At 46.9% G+C, this 17,862-nt stretch overlaps 1 protein-coding gene across 1 annotated transcript in view; it reads left to right on the top strand.

Annotated features, from left to right (window-relative positions):
- The window catches only part of LOC147618492 (uncharacterized), a 54,549-nt gene extending 37,330 nt beyond the window's left edge, over positions 1-17,219 (top strand). Inside the window, exons 7-8 of the mRNA XM_086774924.1 lie at positions 8,666-8,769; positions 16,937-17,219. Coding sequence (XP_086631050.1) covers positions 8,666-8,769; positions 16,937-17,042 — 210 coding nt within the window. The 3' untranslated portion in view covers positions 17,043-17,219. The remainder of the gene's footprint in view (positions 1-8,665; positions 8,770-16,936) is intronic.
- Positions 17,220-17,862: the final 643 nt, after the last annotated feature.

The raw sequence follows: 17,862 nt of genomic DNA, 5'->3' as shown, positions 1-17,862 counted from the left end.
GCCATGGTAATGACCTTGTTGGGATAGGTCAGCACTGGAGACCCATTTTGAGAGAGCTTCTAAAAATCATTGAGATTGGTCATGTATTGGGGTTGGAAGAAATCTCGCTTTGAGGTCTGACACAAAGGTATCCCATACATAATGCATCATGCCGGTGGTTGGATCCGTATGAAGCCCACAATGTTGCCACCAAGTAATGGCTTTCGTAGTGAGATGTGGAGCCGCCAGATGGGCTTTGTCTCGACTATCTACAATCTTAGCCAACGGAAAATATGCAACAAATTGATGGATAAATTGATTAACTACATAATGATCACACTTACCATCATACTTAATGAAATTTGAATGAGCACGGATGATGGTGGTGGAGGAACTGGGACCAGTTGCCAGTTTGGGAAGTGCTGCTATCAGACTGGCCTGTAATGTTGTTGATGTCTGCTGATGTTGGAGTTGCATGGCTTCCTTATCGAGCCTGTGTTGATGCTCTAGAGCCGTGAGTTCTCCATGGCGTCGGTGTTCTTCAACCCTGTGTTTGGCTTCCTCAGCCCTCCGTTCCTTAGCAAGTTCCCAGCATCTCTGTTGCTCCATTAGGAGAAGAACGCTTTCAAATTCTGTGGGATCTTGCTCTTCAGGCTTTTCTGCTTCTTTTGCTTGTTGAAGTTGTAACTTGAGCAGTCTGTTTTGCTCCATCAGCTCTTGAAGGAGATCTCTAGTGCTTTGTAGAAGCGTTTCTGGTGTCTTTTTGGACACTTTCGTCTGTGGTGGTGAATTCTTGGACACTTTCTTCTGCCGTGGTGTCTTCTTTGAAGCTTCTTTCTTCTTCTCCTGACATGGTGGATGGTTGGGTGGTTTTTCTTGACCTTAGTTTTACCATCCATGGGATGCTGTCACTGTAGGTAGCCAAGCTGGGTCACAACCTTCTCTGATACCAATGTACCGGTATGATCATGCAACTCGCAGCAAGGCCTTCTTTATACCTTTATGTTAGTGAGCATGAAGGAATCCACTTTAATATTTGATACAGGAGATAGAGCTGTAGAGTTAGAGAGTCGACACCAGATTGTATCACAACTAAGGGCCCCCTCTCCAAAGAGACTTATTACTTTGGAGAACTGTTTTACAATGATGACTTTGACCTTGACTGAGGGGACTGCTAAGAAAGCCAAATGCAAGGGCAAGATGTACCCCACACTGGCTGGAACTGCCGTGCATACCTCTAAAAAGATATGAGCCAACTCGGGGAAGCCAAACACAAGCTTTGGGACTGCTGAAAGCATGTGCGAATGCAGGCTACTGAAGAGATGACTTGGCCTGCTGCCAATTTGCACAACCCTAGAGGTCAAGCACACATGATAACTACTTTGTTGCACTGCTGAATCATGAGAGAATGAGATGATTTATGCAAGGGTCTGAAGGTGCCTTATATATGAGCACCTACATGCTGGTTGGTTTTCAGATCATCCTGTCGGCCTGTTTCCCCTTGTTTGTTGGAACTTTTGATGCTGATTTTTTTCAAAGCTATTCTTGCTTCTTTGTAATGGTCTGGTATATGTTGCTTGACTCCATGACTTACAGCGTGCAAGATGTGTTGGGGTAAAGGCATAATGCCCACCCTTATAGTGTGTACAAGCCCATAAGTTATAGTACATAGTACACTTAGTACTTTTAATGTACTAAGTGCACTATGTGTACTAGTGCAATATACATGTGTGATAGGGGAGTCACACACTCATGCATCATGAGTTGACTTATCCCCACAACTCTCTCTCTCTCTCTCTCTCTCCCTTGTTCTCTCTGTGTATGTCTCCCACACATGAATTAACCTAACCCTAATTCTTCTTTCTCCCACACAACTGGTATCAAAGCCTTCAACTGGAGCACACAGTCGAGCTGGCAGTGAAGCGCAACAACGTTTGAGATTTGATCTTCTTGTAAGGAAAGAGAGTGCTGAGCAGCGCACAGTACTGCACAGAGGGCAGGGCGCCAGTCAAGAAGGCGTGGGCTGCTTAGCTGCTGCCCAGGCACAGCCACGCTGCCCAGCAGGTGCAGCCACGCTGCAAACCAGAACCAGGCGAACGAGAACCCTGGTGCGTGTAATCGTGGAGTTCTAGCGCTGCTGGCGGAGACGGCGAAGGCAGCATAGCGGGCGTCGAGCGAGGAGGCCAGCGCTTTCAACGCTGACACGTGGCTGTGAGTGCGTAAAGGCGTTGGTCGTCGACTAGCTTACGACTTACAACACGTTGGGCGGAGCCCGTCATGTAGGCTGGCGCTAGGCGAGCGAAGAAGCAGGCGAAGCGAAGGCAATCAGAGACACGCCTACGTGGGCTATAGGTAGCCAACAGCCAATCAGAGGATGAGCTGGTGGTAGATGCAGCCACCCGTACAACTTCAGCACTGCAGGCACATCAGCAAGAAGTGCCCCCCCCCACCTGCACAGAACAGCAGAAGCATCATCATCCCTTTTCCTGCAACAACAAAACCCGCCTGCAAATCAGAGAAAAATCAGAAAATTACAAGGTATTTTCCTCAAATTTTTTTTGGGATTTGCAATTGAGCAAGTACATCAACAATTGAGCAGATACAGGTGTCAAATTGCTCAATTTTGAGCAAAATTGGCAAAATTGGGTGACATTGGTCACAATCAGGATCAATTTGCAGGAAATTGGATGTCGAAATTTGGGGATTTTGATGTAATTGTGCAATTAAGCACTCATACATGCTGTATGATGTGAGAAATCGCACATTTGGGCAAAATTGCAGCAAATTGCAGTGCAAATCAAGGGGCTTTTGTGCCGATTGGATTGATTTGCATGCAGGCAATCGCATTTGATGCTGTGGATAATGTGTTGATGCCTTACAAGCACTCAATGTGCCTGTAAATCAAGGGGCTTTCATGTATTTGATGTATATGTGGCCAGGGGGAAGCATCGTGAACACTCTGGATGCCTTCATGTGCGTCAATGTACCATGTATGATCAAAAATTGATCTTAAATCAAGGGGCTTTTCAAGTTCGTATGCTTGTTGAGCTTGGCAAAGCAGCAGGCAAGACATTTATGCCTTGAATCCTCAAAAATCAGCTTGCAGTCAAGGGGCTTTTACCCAATTTCTGTTCGGGACTGTTGTATGCAGTATACAGGACTGTAAAAGTCTAATTTTCACTCATTTGGACAGCCAGGAGAGCATTTATTGCTATTGTACCTGTTGGTACAGATTTGGCACAGCTTTGTGCAAGTTTTGGCATGGTTGTACACTGTTTTGAGTGACCAAAAGGTTCAATTTCAGCTGCTGTACCTGCCGGTACAGGTTTGGTACATTATTGGTGAGCACTTGGTACTGTTGTACAGTACTTTGGAAGGGCAACAGAGCACATTTAAGGTGCTGTCCAAAATCTGCAGCAACCAGATTTTGGTGATTTCATCACATAAAGTGGGAGAAAAGTTGCATATGTGCTTCCGCAGTGGGAGATAAAGCTTGGGAGAAAAACTGTGAGCACTTTGTGCGCTTTTGGTGCAGTGTTTGCACATTTTGCAGGGAGTCAGGCATTGACAGGTTGCATATTGCTATGGCAACCACAGGTGAGAGCTCTTCATTGCTTCACATCAAGAAGCTTGAAGGCTCGCATAATTATGATATTTGGCAAACCCAGTGCTACGTGTTGCTCCAGAAAAAGCAGCACAAGCCTATCAAAGAAAGGGGTGTAATGCCCGCTTCTCTTACTGCTGAAGAGTGGGAAGATATGGATGAGCTGGCAAGATCTACTATCATGTTGTCTGTGTCAGACTCATTACTTTTCAGCATTCGTGAAGAGAAGACAGCTTGGGGAATGTGGCAGAGATTGCAGGACTTGTATGCCCAACAAAGTGCCTCAAGCAAAGTGTATTGGTTGAAGAAACTCATAGGTCTTCAGATGAAGGAAGGGGCGTCTATGACAGCCCATCTAAATGAGTTTAATGGTATTGTCAGCCAGGTCATTAATCAAAAGTTGGCAATGGACGATGAGTTCAAAGCCACTTTTCTGTTATGCACTTTGCCAGAGAGTTGGGACACATTCAGGACAGCCACTAGCAATTCGCATGCTATGCTGTCATATGCAGATGTTGAGGGTGCTCTTCTTCAAGAAGAGATGAACAGGAAAAACAACTCTGTTGGAAAGTCCAATGCAATGAATGCACGTGGGAGATCCCAGCAAAGGGGAAAAAGCCAAGAACGGGGAAGGAGCAAGTCCCGCTCTAAAAAGGACTTGGAATGCCATTATTGTGGCAAGAAGGGACACATTAAAAAGCAATGCTACAAATGGAAAAATGATCAAAAGGAAAAGGGAAAAGGCAAAGACAAAGAGAAAGATGAAGCCAAAGATGTAAAGCCAAAGGGCAAAAGTGGAGTCAAGATTGAAGAAATCAATGTGTCACATGCAGGTGGCAGTGAGGATGAGGTCCTATTTACTTCTTCACTTGATGCCCATTCACTTCTTACAGGTGGTCATGGTATGCACTCATGGATCATTGATTCAGGGGCCTCCTTTCATGTCACAGGTTGCAGAGACTTGTTTGTCAGGTATACTGCTGGCAATGAAGGAGTGGTTTATTTGGGTGATAACCATGCATGCAAGATTCTTGGCAGAGGTGATGTGAGGCTTGTGTTTTCAGATGGCTCACAGCTTATGCTCCATGATGTCAGGCATGTGCCTGAGATCAAGAAGAATCTGCTTTCTACTGGACATCTTGATGATGCTGATTATGTTACCACATTTGGTAGTGGAAAGTGGAAAATTAGTAAGGGCTCACTGGTTGTTGCCAGAGGCTCTAAGGTGGACACTCTTTACTTTATGCATGCAGGTGTTTGTCACCATGCTAATGTAAATGCAACCGAGCTGCCGGAAATCTCTATGTGGCATAGCCAGTTGGGACACATGAGTGTCAAGGGAATGGAGCAATTGTCTCGTTTGGGTTACTTGCCTTCTCTAAAGTTTTCAAGTTTTCAGTTTTGTGAGCATTGTATATATGGTAGGCAACTACAGTGCCCCCACAAGAAAGCTCTTGGACAGAAAGATGCTTAGTTAGAGCTTGTGCATACAGATGTATGTGAGATGCCTCAGCTTTCTTTGGGAGGGGCAAAATATTTTGTGTCTTTTATTGATGATGCCACACGCAAGGTGTGGGTTTATCCTCTTCGTTTGAAGAGTGATACATTCTCGGTGTTTCAGAAGTTTGTTGCTCTTGTTGAGAATCAAACTGGCAAAACACTGAAGGCTTTGCGTTCCGACAATGGTGGAGAGTATATGTCCAAACAGTTTCAGGACTTTTGTGATGCTAAAGGCATCAAGAGGGAGCTCTCTACTCCTTATGATCCTCCACAAAACGGGACAGCAGAGAGGATGAACAGGACCATTCAGGAGAAGGTCCGTTCTATGTTGTCACATGCTGCATTACCTCATGGTTTTTGGGCTGAAGGTGTTATGACAGCCGTTCACCTTATAAACAGGTCACCTAACACGAGGCTTGGTGGGAAAGTGCCAGAAGAAGTATGGACAGGGAAGCCTCCGTCATACAAGCACTTGAGAGTGTTTGGTTGCGTTGCGTACGTGCACATACGCAGGGAAATGCGCACCAAACTTGATCCTAAGTCTCACAAATGCATATTCCTAGGATATGGTGACAGAGGTGAAATGGGGTATAGACTTTGGGATCCCGTGAATAGAAAGATTATACGCAGCAATGATGTCATTTTTGATGAAACATGCATGTATAAGGAGCCTGCAAGGCAACAGGAGCCTGGCAGAGTCATCTTTGATGATGATGGACATCATGGACAACAACCAAGGGCTGTAAATCAGCCATTACAGCAGCAAAACCAGCCCTTAAATGGTGCTGAAAATGGTCCAAATGGACAGCCAGAGATGGCAGAAGATATCCCTATGGATATACCACAGTTAGAGGAGATACCGGGCATGATATTTCAGCCTTATGGCATGGAACAGGAGCCACCAATGGGTGATATGCAGGCTGGACAGCAATCTGCAAATGATGGTCATTGGGTACGGAGGTCCACAAGACCCTCCAGAGCCCCTGACAGGTTTGTTCCAGGGGTTGACTACTTGATGCTTACTGACTGTGGGGAGCCCTCATGTTATAAGGAGGCTTTACAGAGGGCAGACAAGGCTCTTTGGGAGCGTGCCATGAAGTCAGAGATGGATTCTCTGCACAAAAATGGAACATGGAAATTGGTGCATTTGCCTGCAGGCAAAAAGGTTTTGCCATGCAAGTGGGTTTACAGGCTCAAAGTTGCACCAGATGCAAAGCCAAGATACAAAGCCAAGCTAGTGGCTAAGGGCTTCAAGCAGGAATATGGTGTGGACTTTGATGAGATCTTCTCTCCAGTGGTCAAAATGGCCACACTTAGAGCTGTGTTGGCTTTGGTTACGCATGATGATCTGGACTTGATTCAGATGGATGTGAAGACTGCTTTTCTTCACGGTGATCTCCATGAGGAGATATATATGCAGCAGCTAGAGGGTTATGCAGTGAGTGGAAAGGAGAAGCTTGTATGCAAGCTGAAAAAGAGTCTTTATGGGCTCAAACAGGCACCAAGGGAATGGTATCATAAATTTGATACATTCATGAAATCCCAGAAATTCAGGAGAAGTGACATAGATCACTGCTTGTACACCAAGAAAGCTTTGGATGGCAGTCTATTGATCCTCATCTTGTATGTTGATGATATGTTGATTGCCGGGAAATCTCGTAAGGAGATGGATACCTTGAAGCAGAGGCTGCATCAAACCTTTGATATGAAGGATTTGGGTGATGCAAATCACATCTTGGGTATGCGGATACTTCGGGACAGAAATCAGCATGTGTTGTATTTGTCTCAGAAGGAATACATTGGCAAAGTTTTGCAGAGGTTTAATATGGACGGGGGGAAGAAGACTAGTACTCCTTTGCCTCCATATGTGAAACTCAGTGCTATGGACAGCCCACAGTCGGATAGAGACAGGGCTGATATGCCCAAGGTTCCGTATGCTTCAGCTTGTGGGGCATATGGACAAGGTTCCATATGCTTCAGCTTGTGGGGGGAAGAAGACTAGTACTCCTTTGCCTCCATATGTGAAACTCAGTGCTATGGACAGCCCACAGTCGGATAGAGACAGGGCTGATATGGCCAAGGTTCCGTATGCTTCAGCTTGTGGGGCAGTCTCATGTATGCCATGGTTGCTACTAGGCCGGACATTGCATTTGCAATGGGAGTGGTTTCTAGATACATGGCCAACCCTGGCAAGAAGCATTGGGAAGCAGTGAAAGGTGTCATGAGATACCTGAAGGGCACACAGGACATGTGCATTTGCTTTGGCAAACAGGATGCATTAGTGCATGGTTACACGGATTCGGATTATGCCGGTCATCCAGATAACCGGAAGTCTACTACCGGTTATGTGTTTACATTCACAGGAGGTGCTGTGTCATGGATATCCAGGATGCAGAAGTGCACTGCCTTATCTACTACAGAGGCCGAGTATATTGCAGCCACAGAGGCTTGCAAGGAGGCATTATGGCTATCTCGGTTAGTGGTTGATTTGGGTTATACAGGGGATATTCCATTGTTGCATTGTGACAGTCAGAGTGCCATCCAGTTGGCAAAGAACCCTGTCTTTCATGCAAAGACGAAGCATGTGGATGTGAAGTATCACTTCATCAGAGAGGTGATAGAGAACAAGCAAATTCAGCTTGTTAAGATTCATACGGATGACAACCCGGCTGATCTGTTGACAAAGAGTTTGCCTCCGGAGCGTTTTGCTCATTGCAGACACTTGATGGGCATTGGATGAGGCCAGTTTCAGCCTTGATATGGCCTTGTATATTATCATGTACATGTTGATTTTTTCTTTTCCTTCATTTAAGGGCACTTTGCCTTTATGTGGGAGGTTGTTGGGGTAAAGGCATAATGCCCACCCTTATAGTGTGTACAAGCCCATAAGTTATAGTACATAGTACACTTAGTACTTTTAATGTACTAAGTGCACTATGTGTACTAGTGCAATATACATGTGTGATAGGGGAGTCACACACTCATGCATCATGAGTTGACTTATCCCCACAACTCTCTCTCTCTCTCTCCCTTGTTCTCTCTGTGTATGTCTCCCACACATGAATTAACCTAACCCTAATTCTTCTTTCTCCCACACAAGATGCAAAGATAGAACTGTTCTTATTGTGGTTTTAAAGATGCTATGCAAGACATGCAGGCAGTTGAAGTTTGAGCTTGCCAATTTATGGTCTGTACCATGTGACTTCCACTGATTTTCACAACAGCTTTTCTTGCACGTCTTTGGTTGCAGCAGCATTCCCCAACAGCCTTGAGTCACCACGACCCCAGTAATTACATGCATGGAACTACTGCCATCATGTTTTGTCTGAGCCTCCATATATCTGTAAAGCATGAAAAGAGAAGACTTAGACTCTTGTACATCCAGATTAGATCTCAGAACTTGTATTCGTTTGGTTGTTAGAACTTTTGGTTATGAAATGTTTTTAGCTACTCCTGCATTTTCGTAATGGTCTGGTATATGTTGCACTCGTGAGATGCAAAGGTGAACTGTTCCTAGTGTGCTTTTAAAGCTGCTATGCAAGACACAAAGTTTGAGCTTGCCAGTTCATGGTTGTTTTGCAGGTGCTTGCAGCTGGGGACCTGTGTGCAATATGCCAAGAGAAAATGCATGCACCGATCTCACTTACATGCAAACACATTTTTTGTGAAGACTGTGTTTCTGAATGGTAATGTCACTTGGATTTTTGTGAACTTTTTTTTGGAGAGAGACAAAACAAAAAATTTACTTTTGAGAGGTATATATTTTTTATAGGTGTCTGGGTTTTTGACTCATGCCCCTGCTAGGCAGCATGGTACAATAGCCACTCAGACAAGGGATGGCTGGTGTCTGCAGAAAGTCAAAGTAGTACATTGTGTATCCAATACTGTACACCGAGATGCATACATGACTTTTTGGAAAGCTGATGAAACTAAGAAGTGAAATAAACACATCAAAGAAACATGTACACAAAAATCTCTATAAAGCATTAATCCGTTAGGGCCAGGTGCCCATTCAAAGTGATACTCACATATATACCTGACCCTTGGTGTCCACACTTGACTGGTCATTACTCAAAAAGGCTAAACAAAAGTCATAGGCTTTATAACATTAGCCTTTTTTACAGACTTAAGAGATACATAGACTTCCTTCCAAAGTAGCACATTGTGTATCCGATCCTGTAAACCGAGATGCCTACATGATTTTTGGAAAGCTGATGAAACTAAGAAGTGAATAAACACACAAAAAGCAGTATAAAGCGTTAATCCGTTATGGCCAAGTGTCCAGACTTGACCAGTCATTACTTAAAATGACTAAACAGAAGTCATAGGCTTTATAACATTAGTCCTTTACACGAACTTAAGAGATAATTAGGCTTCCTTGTGAAGTTTGCCATTCAAAATTGCAGTCTTAATGATGGACAGCCAAGGCAGTTACGAGTCATCTAGGTGTGGGAGCAAAGGTCTTCCCGTAATCAATCCCTTTCTGCTGGGGATATCCCTTGGCTACAATTGTAGCTTCATACTTGTCTATCGAGCCATCAGACTTATGCTTGACTTTGTATACCCACTTTGTGCCAAGCACATTCTTTCAAGGTGCCAAATTTGTAAGATCCCTTGATTTATTCTTCAGAATTGTGGCAGACTCCTCTTTCATTGGATTGTATAATGCATTTGGCTGCTCATATGTACATGGTTCCTCCATGTCCATGATACTACTCATGAAGGCAGAACCTGCCCTATGGCTGGCCTTAGTTGCAGTCCTCCTCCTCCCTTCTAGAGGAGCCTGCAACTTCCTATGATGGAGTGTATTGATCGGCCATCTCGGAACTGTTTTGATCTCTTGTATAGCTTCCCTTTCTTTTGTTTACCTGTGTCGAAAAATCTATCCTCCTGGCTGCCCTGTTGGGGGAATAAATATTGAGGTCCACCCAGTCCTCCCCAATCTTGATGATCACACATTGAGTTCTCCCCTGAACAATGATGCCCAAGCCCAAAACTGATGGGATCCACTGCTCACTGGCTGAGATGCTTGGTTCCCCTCAAGACCAAAAGCGGGCACCCAAAAGGTGTGGCTATGGACAAGAATTTCTTGCTGCTTCTTTTTTTTCCCCCCGGGTAAAAGATTCTTCTATTAGTTAAATTAAAACAGCCACAAAGGGCTAAATACAACCACGAAGGGCTAGATACAAACTCGCCTCGTATACAAGGCGGGGATCAAATAATCAAAAAGGAGAAAGATGCACTTCCCCTCCAGCTGGCCGCTCTATGAGGAGAAGGCTATCTATAATCTCATATAGGGGGAGAGGGAGGGGTGGGGGGGAGGGATAACGACACAGGTGGTCTGTAATGCCAAGTGGGATCACCACCTCTATCGGTGAGAAAAGGGCTAGGCCACGAGAGCCTCAAGAAAGCTTCCTGCCGCTTCCTCATGCGGTCAGAGCCACCCTGCAACTTCCCCCACTGACCGTGTAGGGTATGGATGATGTCGAGCCAAATGCTCCTAATGAACTCCATTGGCGGGTGTGGGTACCCTTGATGGCTTTGTCGCATCTAGCTCACCATATGTGCTAGGTTGCAATGCTATTGCAAATCTCCCATCTCTGGCATGAGCCCGGTCTCCAGTGGTCAGTAGATGGGGCTGTGATTGCTACTGCCGAAATGTGGAGGTGAGAGACCTGAAGGGCTAGCCCCCCACCATCCTCCTCATAAGCCTTGAGCACCTCAGTCTCTGTGGCCCAAGTGACAGTGCCCCATGCAATGATCTGGGTCGAGGCCTTGTCCATCGTGAAGATGCGGAGAATCCATAGCAAAACCTGCTGAGCCTTCGAGAAATCCCAAAGACAATAATGTCGCTGGAGCCTGAGACTCTTGAGGGTGGCCGCACCTCGGGCAAGCTGCTGGCCGACCTCCAACTGCCAACCATGTGCCAACCGCCAAGCTCCTGTGTGTCATCAACCAAAGAAAGAGGGTGATCTTTCGAGGCCGAAAACTGTCCCAGAGCCTCTTCCAAAAATCTGAGAGGAAATGCTGGGAGAGGCCCTGTGGCTGCCAATTGACAACTGCTGCCGAGGTGCCATCAATCTTTGGCATCTGAATCCTGAGGCCTAGCCGCTCTGTGTATGCAAAAAAGGGGGCATCTCCTGATCAGCAAGATCACGCCAACTCCACTCTCCCGGGTCCCATTGAAGACGTGTGAGAGGTCGGCTCTCCCATATCCATAGCTGCCAAAATCTCTCCGTGGCCACCTTGGCCGGCGGGGGTCTATGTGCCACTCACGTGCTTGAAATCCAATCACCCTCACCCTCTGTAAGGCGCAGCTTGCTGCAGGTATTTGCCACTTGCATGCCTCAGTGCCTCTGCATATTGGCTTGCTGTAGTCCCTCACATACGAGGTCTTCTTCCCCTCTTGCTTGGGACTTGTATTCTTGTTTGGTGATATAGAGAGCAGGTATACACCTGTGTTTTCTCTCCATCTCTCTCTCTTTCTTTCTTTCTTTCTTTCTTTCTCTCACTGTGTTTCCACTCTCCCATCTTCCACTGTGCATTCTATCACGCATCTCTATGAAGATCCATTTGGTACTCTGCGGCCAAGGCCCCCCTAGACTCGGGGTGTGGGCTGAAATCTGGGCCAAGAGGAAGTCTTTCCAAGGCTCACCACCGGGAAGGAGTCCTCTAGCAATTAGCTTGCCCAGCAGGGCACGGCTCTGAATAGCAGGGTCAATGATGCCTAGCCCCCCTCTACGTCATGGCTGAATGATCACGCTCCATGCCACCTTGGCCCTAGCAAGCCTCCCGTCTTACTGCCGGTCCATATAAGAAGTTCCGGATGAACGGCTGTACCTGGCCAATACATGCTTGGGAGAAGGCCCATCAAGAAATAATGTACCACATGGTGGCAAGAAGGATCTGGTTTGCCACTACCACTCTACCAGCTAGGGAGAGCCTTGCAAAATTCCAGTACAAAAGCTTCTTCTGAATGCTCAGAAGAAGAGGGGCGAGCTGTTGCTCCGGAGAGATGTTGACGCCCACCTGGCATCTGAGATAGTGAACTGGAGTGCCCCTTGGGATCCTCTAGAAAGCCTCAATTGGGCGCCAAGTCGGGGCGGGTGCAGAGCCTACCCAAAAACGACACGACTTGCGCCAATTGATCTGCGCTCCTCATGCACGACAAAAGATCTCGATCGCCTCAGTGAATCTCTATAGGTAAGCTGTTGTGTCATCTGCAAACTGTGAGTCCAGCAGCTCCTCCTGAGTACGGAGTGGAGACGCAATCCTTGGAGCCCTGTCTCCTGGGCTGAGAGAAAATTGCTCATGGCCTCGGCAACGAATAGGAAAAGGTAAGGTACTAGAGGACAGCCCTGTCGGACCAAGCGAGAAAGGGGGAATCTGTCGCCACGGGCTCCCTGAATGAGAACCGACTGTGACAGGCTGAGTAAAGTCCTGAAACCCCACGGATCCACTCCACGGGGAACGCCATCCAGCTTATCGTGCCCTCTAGAAAGCTCCAATCAACCCTATCATAAGCTTTCTCAAAGTCTAGGAGTAGCACTGTGAGATCTTGCTGCTGCATCTTGGCCGAAGGTATCGTCTCCCAGAATGTGAAGATGTTGTATAGAATGCTCCCATCCTGAGCAAAACCTGTCGGAGTGTCATGGATCAAGTTAGGGAGGAAAGGCTGAAGTCTCTGGCTAATGGCCTTGGCCAAGATCTTGTAGGTGGTCCCAAGAAGGGTGATGGGTCTCCATTGCCGGATCTCCAATCTGTCACCACCCTCCTTAGGAATCAAGTGTATCAAACCCTCTGAAAGCCTCTTTGGCATGGTACATAATCTCATTGAAGGCAACTCGAAGGCTGCCTTTCATGAGGTCCCAATTGCGAAGAAAGAAAGAAACTGGAAGCCTGTCCGCTCCCGGGCATTTGCCCCTAAGAAGAGCAGTCAATGCCTCCGCCAGCTCCTCTGCAGTGAAGGGAGTCAATAAGAAGGACCGAAGAGCGAGGGGAACCACCTCTCTCGTGTGCCGCCAAACTCTCTCGCGCGCCTCCATCACTTGTGGGGATAATGGGGCACCCGTGAGGAGAGATCGAAAAAAATCAGTGGCGATGGCTTTCACATGGGGGGGGGGGGGTGGGGGGGCCTGGCCACGCAACCTGCGAAAACCAGCTCTCCTCCCGTGGAGGCCTGCTATCTCAAAGAAGTCTCCCGTGACTCTATCGCTAGCCTGGGTCCAAAAGGAAGCTCTGGCATGGTATCTGTACTCCACCCTCCTTTCCTCGATGGATCTGATCTCCGTACGAGCAACGAGGTGATTCTCAATCTAAGGGCTATCGGGGGAAATCTCTTGAAGCTGCTGAAGAGAAGCAAGACTCCTTCTCAGACTCCTCTCCTGCTCATGAAATCCCTCCAATCTGCTTTGAGCTACCTCCTACAAAAAGCTGTTGATCTCTCCAAGGCCGGCATCCAAGGTGCATGCACCAGAGCCTGAAATAAAATCCAGTCATGTCCAAATTTGCTCTATCATGCGTAGATCTCGGGGTCTTGAATAAGGTTGGAATCCTAGAGCTCGTGTGCATGTCTTGACTCGTGCCTCCAGGGGTCCTCTCAGGCTAGAATAACGGGAGCGTGATTCGAAAAAGTAGTGTCCGCGAAGAAGCCGATCATGCCCCCACGGCTGTAAGCCCACTCATCCACATAGAATCTGTCAAGTTGAGAGAGGTTGGGGCTGGTGCTCCTCCTATAGAACCGCAAGAAGCGCAGGCTCGCAGGGCTATGCCCAAACTCTGGAAGTGCCAAGGATCCTGTCCCTTGAGTGCCAGGATCAACTCCTCCCATGCAGAGTACTTTGTGCCTAAGACTGTGGCCATGCCTCCTCCGAGTCTGTCCTCTGTTGCCTCAATCATGTTAAAGTCTCCACCCATGCACCAAAAATTAGCTTGAGGAAGGGCGTGACGGATTGTGCTACCCACTATGCTCGCGCGGGGGCTGCCTGTCTCACTACCAGCAAGAGCTCCTCATTGACAAAAATACAAAATCCTCCTTGCGTCCCCGAGGGGCCGAAAGAGGGAGACCGAAAAGTGTTGCTCCTGCCTGGTAAAATCTCCCCTAAACAGCGGGTATGCCCCTCAGAAAGGTGGTGCTCCTGGAGGAAAAGAATGTCGATGGGTCCCCTAATTGTAGCTCTGTGAAGCTCGCCTCTGAGGACGCCTCGCCTCTGAAATCATTGAGGCCCCCCTAAACCCTGAATGTTCCATGAGGCTATCCGCATATCAATCTCTGTGGGAAGCGGAACTATCGGAACTGCCCTCCAATCAAAGAGTCTTGGGTGTGGGTTTAGATGGGGAATAATCACAGTCAGTCTTGGGGCGAAGGCGCTCCAAGTGGGCGCAGATCATGTCCTCCATGTGTCGCCACGCTGTACTGTGACTGAGATATGCAGGAACACAAAGAGCAGTACCTCCAAGCTAGAGGCGACCACCTCCCCATCCTGGTCTCTATGGCCTGAGCCTCAAGATCGTGGGAGGCCCATGTGGGGACTTTGGTAGGAGAGCCCTTAGCGGGGAAGCGGCGATGGTCATCTCTACCGGCTCCAAGAATCTATGGATCAAGTGGCGAACGGAGCTCGTGAGCTACCTCCGCTCCGGGTCGGGTGCTGCTGGAGGGCGGCAGGAATGCTTTGGAGAGGCAGAGGAAGGGGGAAGTGCGGGCTTAGGGGAAGAGGACAGGGCAGATGCGGGAAGAGTCGGAGGTGAGGATGGGGGAGGAGGAGGGAGGGGGGGTGGGGAGGAGGTGGAGGGGGTTGGGGAGGCGGAGAGGAAGGTGAAGGGAGCGGTTGGGAGTGATCCATCAGTGAGGGAGGCTGCTAGGAGGGGTAGGATCAGAAATCAGTAGCAGAACTGGTCGCACAGAGGTCCACCATTGGGGTGGTGTACAGGCTGTGTACGGACTGCACAATCCTGAAAACTGCATTGTAGGGTTTGGTACAGTTGCGCACATGTGTGGAACAGGCATACAGAAGCACAAACCCTTATCCTAGCAATCCATACAGGTGCAGATCTGAACCCCTAACCCTAGCTGGTCGTACAGCAACACACAAGGAAAAACAGCTCATGACCTTGCTTGCAGAAGAAAAATGGCCAACCACTTGAGGACTAGACCCTGTGTAGCGTGCTTTGATTCCAAATGTTGGCTTTGAGTAGCCTGCAGAAGCTAGATGAGCAAGTACACTTGTACACAAAAACACGTGTTGGAGAAGAGAAGCTCCACAAGTTGCTATTAGTACTTTGTTCAGCTGCTACATAAAAAGCAGGGTGGGTTGTTGGTTTGGAACAGGACATGGGGGTGGACCGTGGTATACAGGCTGTGCACAAACTGCACAATGCTGAAATCTGCATTCTAGGGTTTGGTACCATAGTCATAGGAAACACGGTTCCCTGTGGTTTGGAACGGTGGAACAGCGTTTTCCTTTCATGTGGAACACCAGAACGGCTGGGAACGGCATGCATTTGGGAATGGTTTGTGCTGTTTCGGGAAAGATGTTCCCGTTTCTGGAACGGCCGCTCCATGTGACAGCCTGGTATGCCTTTCCATGTGACGGCCTGGCATGCAACGGCCGTCAAGCTGCGATTTAAGGTACCAGAGGTACCTAATATAGTACCTGAGGTACTACAGTACATTCAAACGCGTACTTGCCTCGTTGCTAAAGGTTGAATGAAAAAAACTGGCTGCTACTTTATGTGTGCTGGCTTTGCCTCCCTGGGATTGAACAGAGACTCCAGCTCCTTCAAAGTTCATAGGCCGTCCTTGATTCCTTCTCACAGGCCGTACACAGCAATGAGCAGTGTGTTCCTCCTCCTCATCACTTTCATCTTCTTCTCCTTCAATCATCAAGTCTCATGATGTATCGTGTTTGTCATGTTTTAAATAAAAGATCAATAGCTTGTAATATATAGATATATTTTTGTGTTGATGTGGCACCCCCGTTGCCATTCCCTAATCCCTATATGCCGTTCCCGGTCAGGATGGTATGGGCTGTTCCCATTCCTGTTCCCGTTGTGTTGTGGCTATGTTTGGTACAGTTGCACACAGGTGTGGAACAGGCCATACAGAAGCACAAACCCTTACTGCAGGTACATACTAGACCCTGTTTGTAGCCTGCTTTGATTTCAAATGTCGGCGTGGAGTAGCCTGCAGCAGAAGCTAGATGAGCAAGTACACTTGTACACAAAAACACGTGCTGGACAATAGGAGAAGCTCCACGAGTTGCTATTAGTACTATGTTCAGCAAAAATAGGGCTTATATTAATAAAACTATAATTATACTATAGACTGATATGTGGCATCTGATACAGCAGTCGCAAAAATCCCTGTTACTATACTCTAATAGTGACATCTTTTGCTAGGAGAACGTGACCAAACTAATGTCCTAAGGCCTAATATACATTTCCATTGATATATGTATCACAAAATAGTATACTACATTTTGTCCACCTTCATATGGCTGGCAAGTAGGGCTCGCTGACTTACCAACAAGCCTCAAGTGTTTTCACCTCAAGCAAGTCCTATATTTGGTGACTAAGGCATACCTATCTTTTGATGTACAGCTGATATTAAGATCACATAGCATCATCATCTTTGGAAGTAAAGATGCATCTGCTTGAAAATTGCAAACATCAGCTTGTTATTCTTGCATTAAAGTCTCCCAACAGAAACGAAAGAAAGAAAGCTTTGTTTACAAATTACTCAAAGCTGAGGAAAAAAACAAGATAAATTGTGTGTGTGTGTGTGTGTGTGAGAGAGAGAGAGAGAGAGAGAGAGAGAGAGAGAGAGCGCTCTAATCTCTTGTCATCGTTTTTTAGGTTTGAAAGGGAAAGAACTTGCCCATTGTGCCGTACAGTGGTGAAATCTGCTGGCTTGAGGTCTTTTGGAGATGGATCTACTTGTCTTTTTTTCCAAATTTTCTGACTACGGTTGCTCATGGCATGTTCTGCCTACTGAAACTTGTAGGTATATCTAGTATCAAGGCAGTGAGCTAACTGAGTCAGCTTGCTAGCATGAGGGCTGCATGTCAATTATGACTGAGATGTCTATGTAACATTGCATCCAAATAATTATTCACCAAAAATGGTAGTATGTTTTCCATTACTCAAAAGACTAGCCAATTCTGGTGGTGCCCATGATTCTCACAGTAGAATTTGTCAAAGAACTAAGAGTTGAACGGGCTAAGAGTTGAACGGATTGAGAACAATGAAGAAACAACCCCGGAGAAACGCATCATTGTACCACCGAGGTTTCAGTGCAAGCTTTGAGTTGAGCTGCACCTTAGAGTTGGTAGATGATGATGAAAAGGACGAGGAGGTGTCAAATGAACACCAAGCACTGCTTCGAGAGTTCCTTGAAAGTAAAGAAGCTTCTCTAAAGAAGCTAAAAGAACTAATGCATAACAGAACGAGAGACCCACCTAGCCTCAGGGATGAAGTTACACTATGTCGAAGCCTTGAGAGCTATAGAGGAGTTCTGCTCAAATTGTAAGGATTTAATGAGGAAACCACATCATGATGTCTTGTAAATAGATCCGGAGATTGCCAGAAACCTAGAAAAAGAGGATTCCGCTGATTCAACCTCGGTCAACTTCAAAAAGACTTCCAAGTCGGGACGAAGGAGACGAAATAAGGCCATACGAGAGGGGTGAACCAAGGAAGATTCTCAAGAAGCTAGTTCCGATGACAATGACCAAGAAGAGGATTGGGGACAAGTCTCTTCACATTATAGGAATTACATGATT

Source organism: Cibotium barometz, chromosome 35 (assembly GCF_041138505.1).
Source record: "Cibotium barometz isolate CiBa-2024 chromosome 35, ASM4113850v1, whole genome shotgun sequence".
Taxonomy (NCBI): domain Eukaryota; kingdom Viridiplantae; phylum Streptophyta; class Polypodiopsida; order Cyatheales; family Cibotiaceae; genus Cibotium; species Cibotium barometz.
Note: the sequence above shows the minus strand (reverse complement) of the source record. Positions and strands in the feature narration are given on the sequence as shown.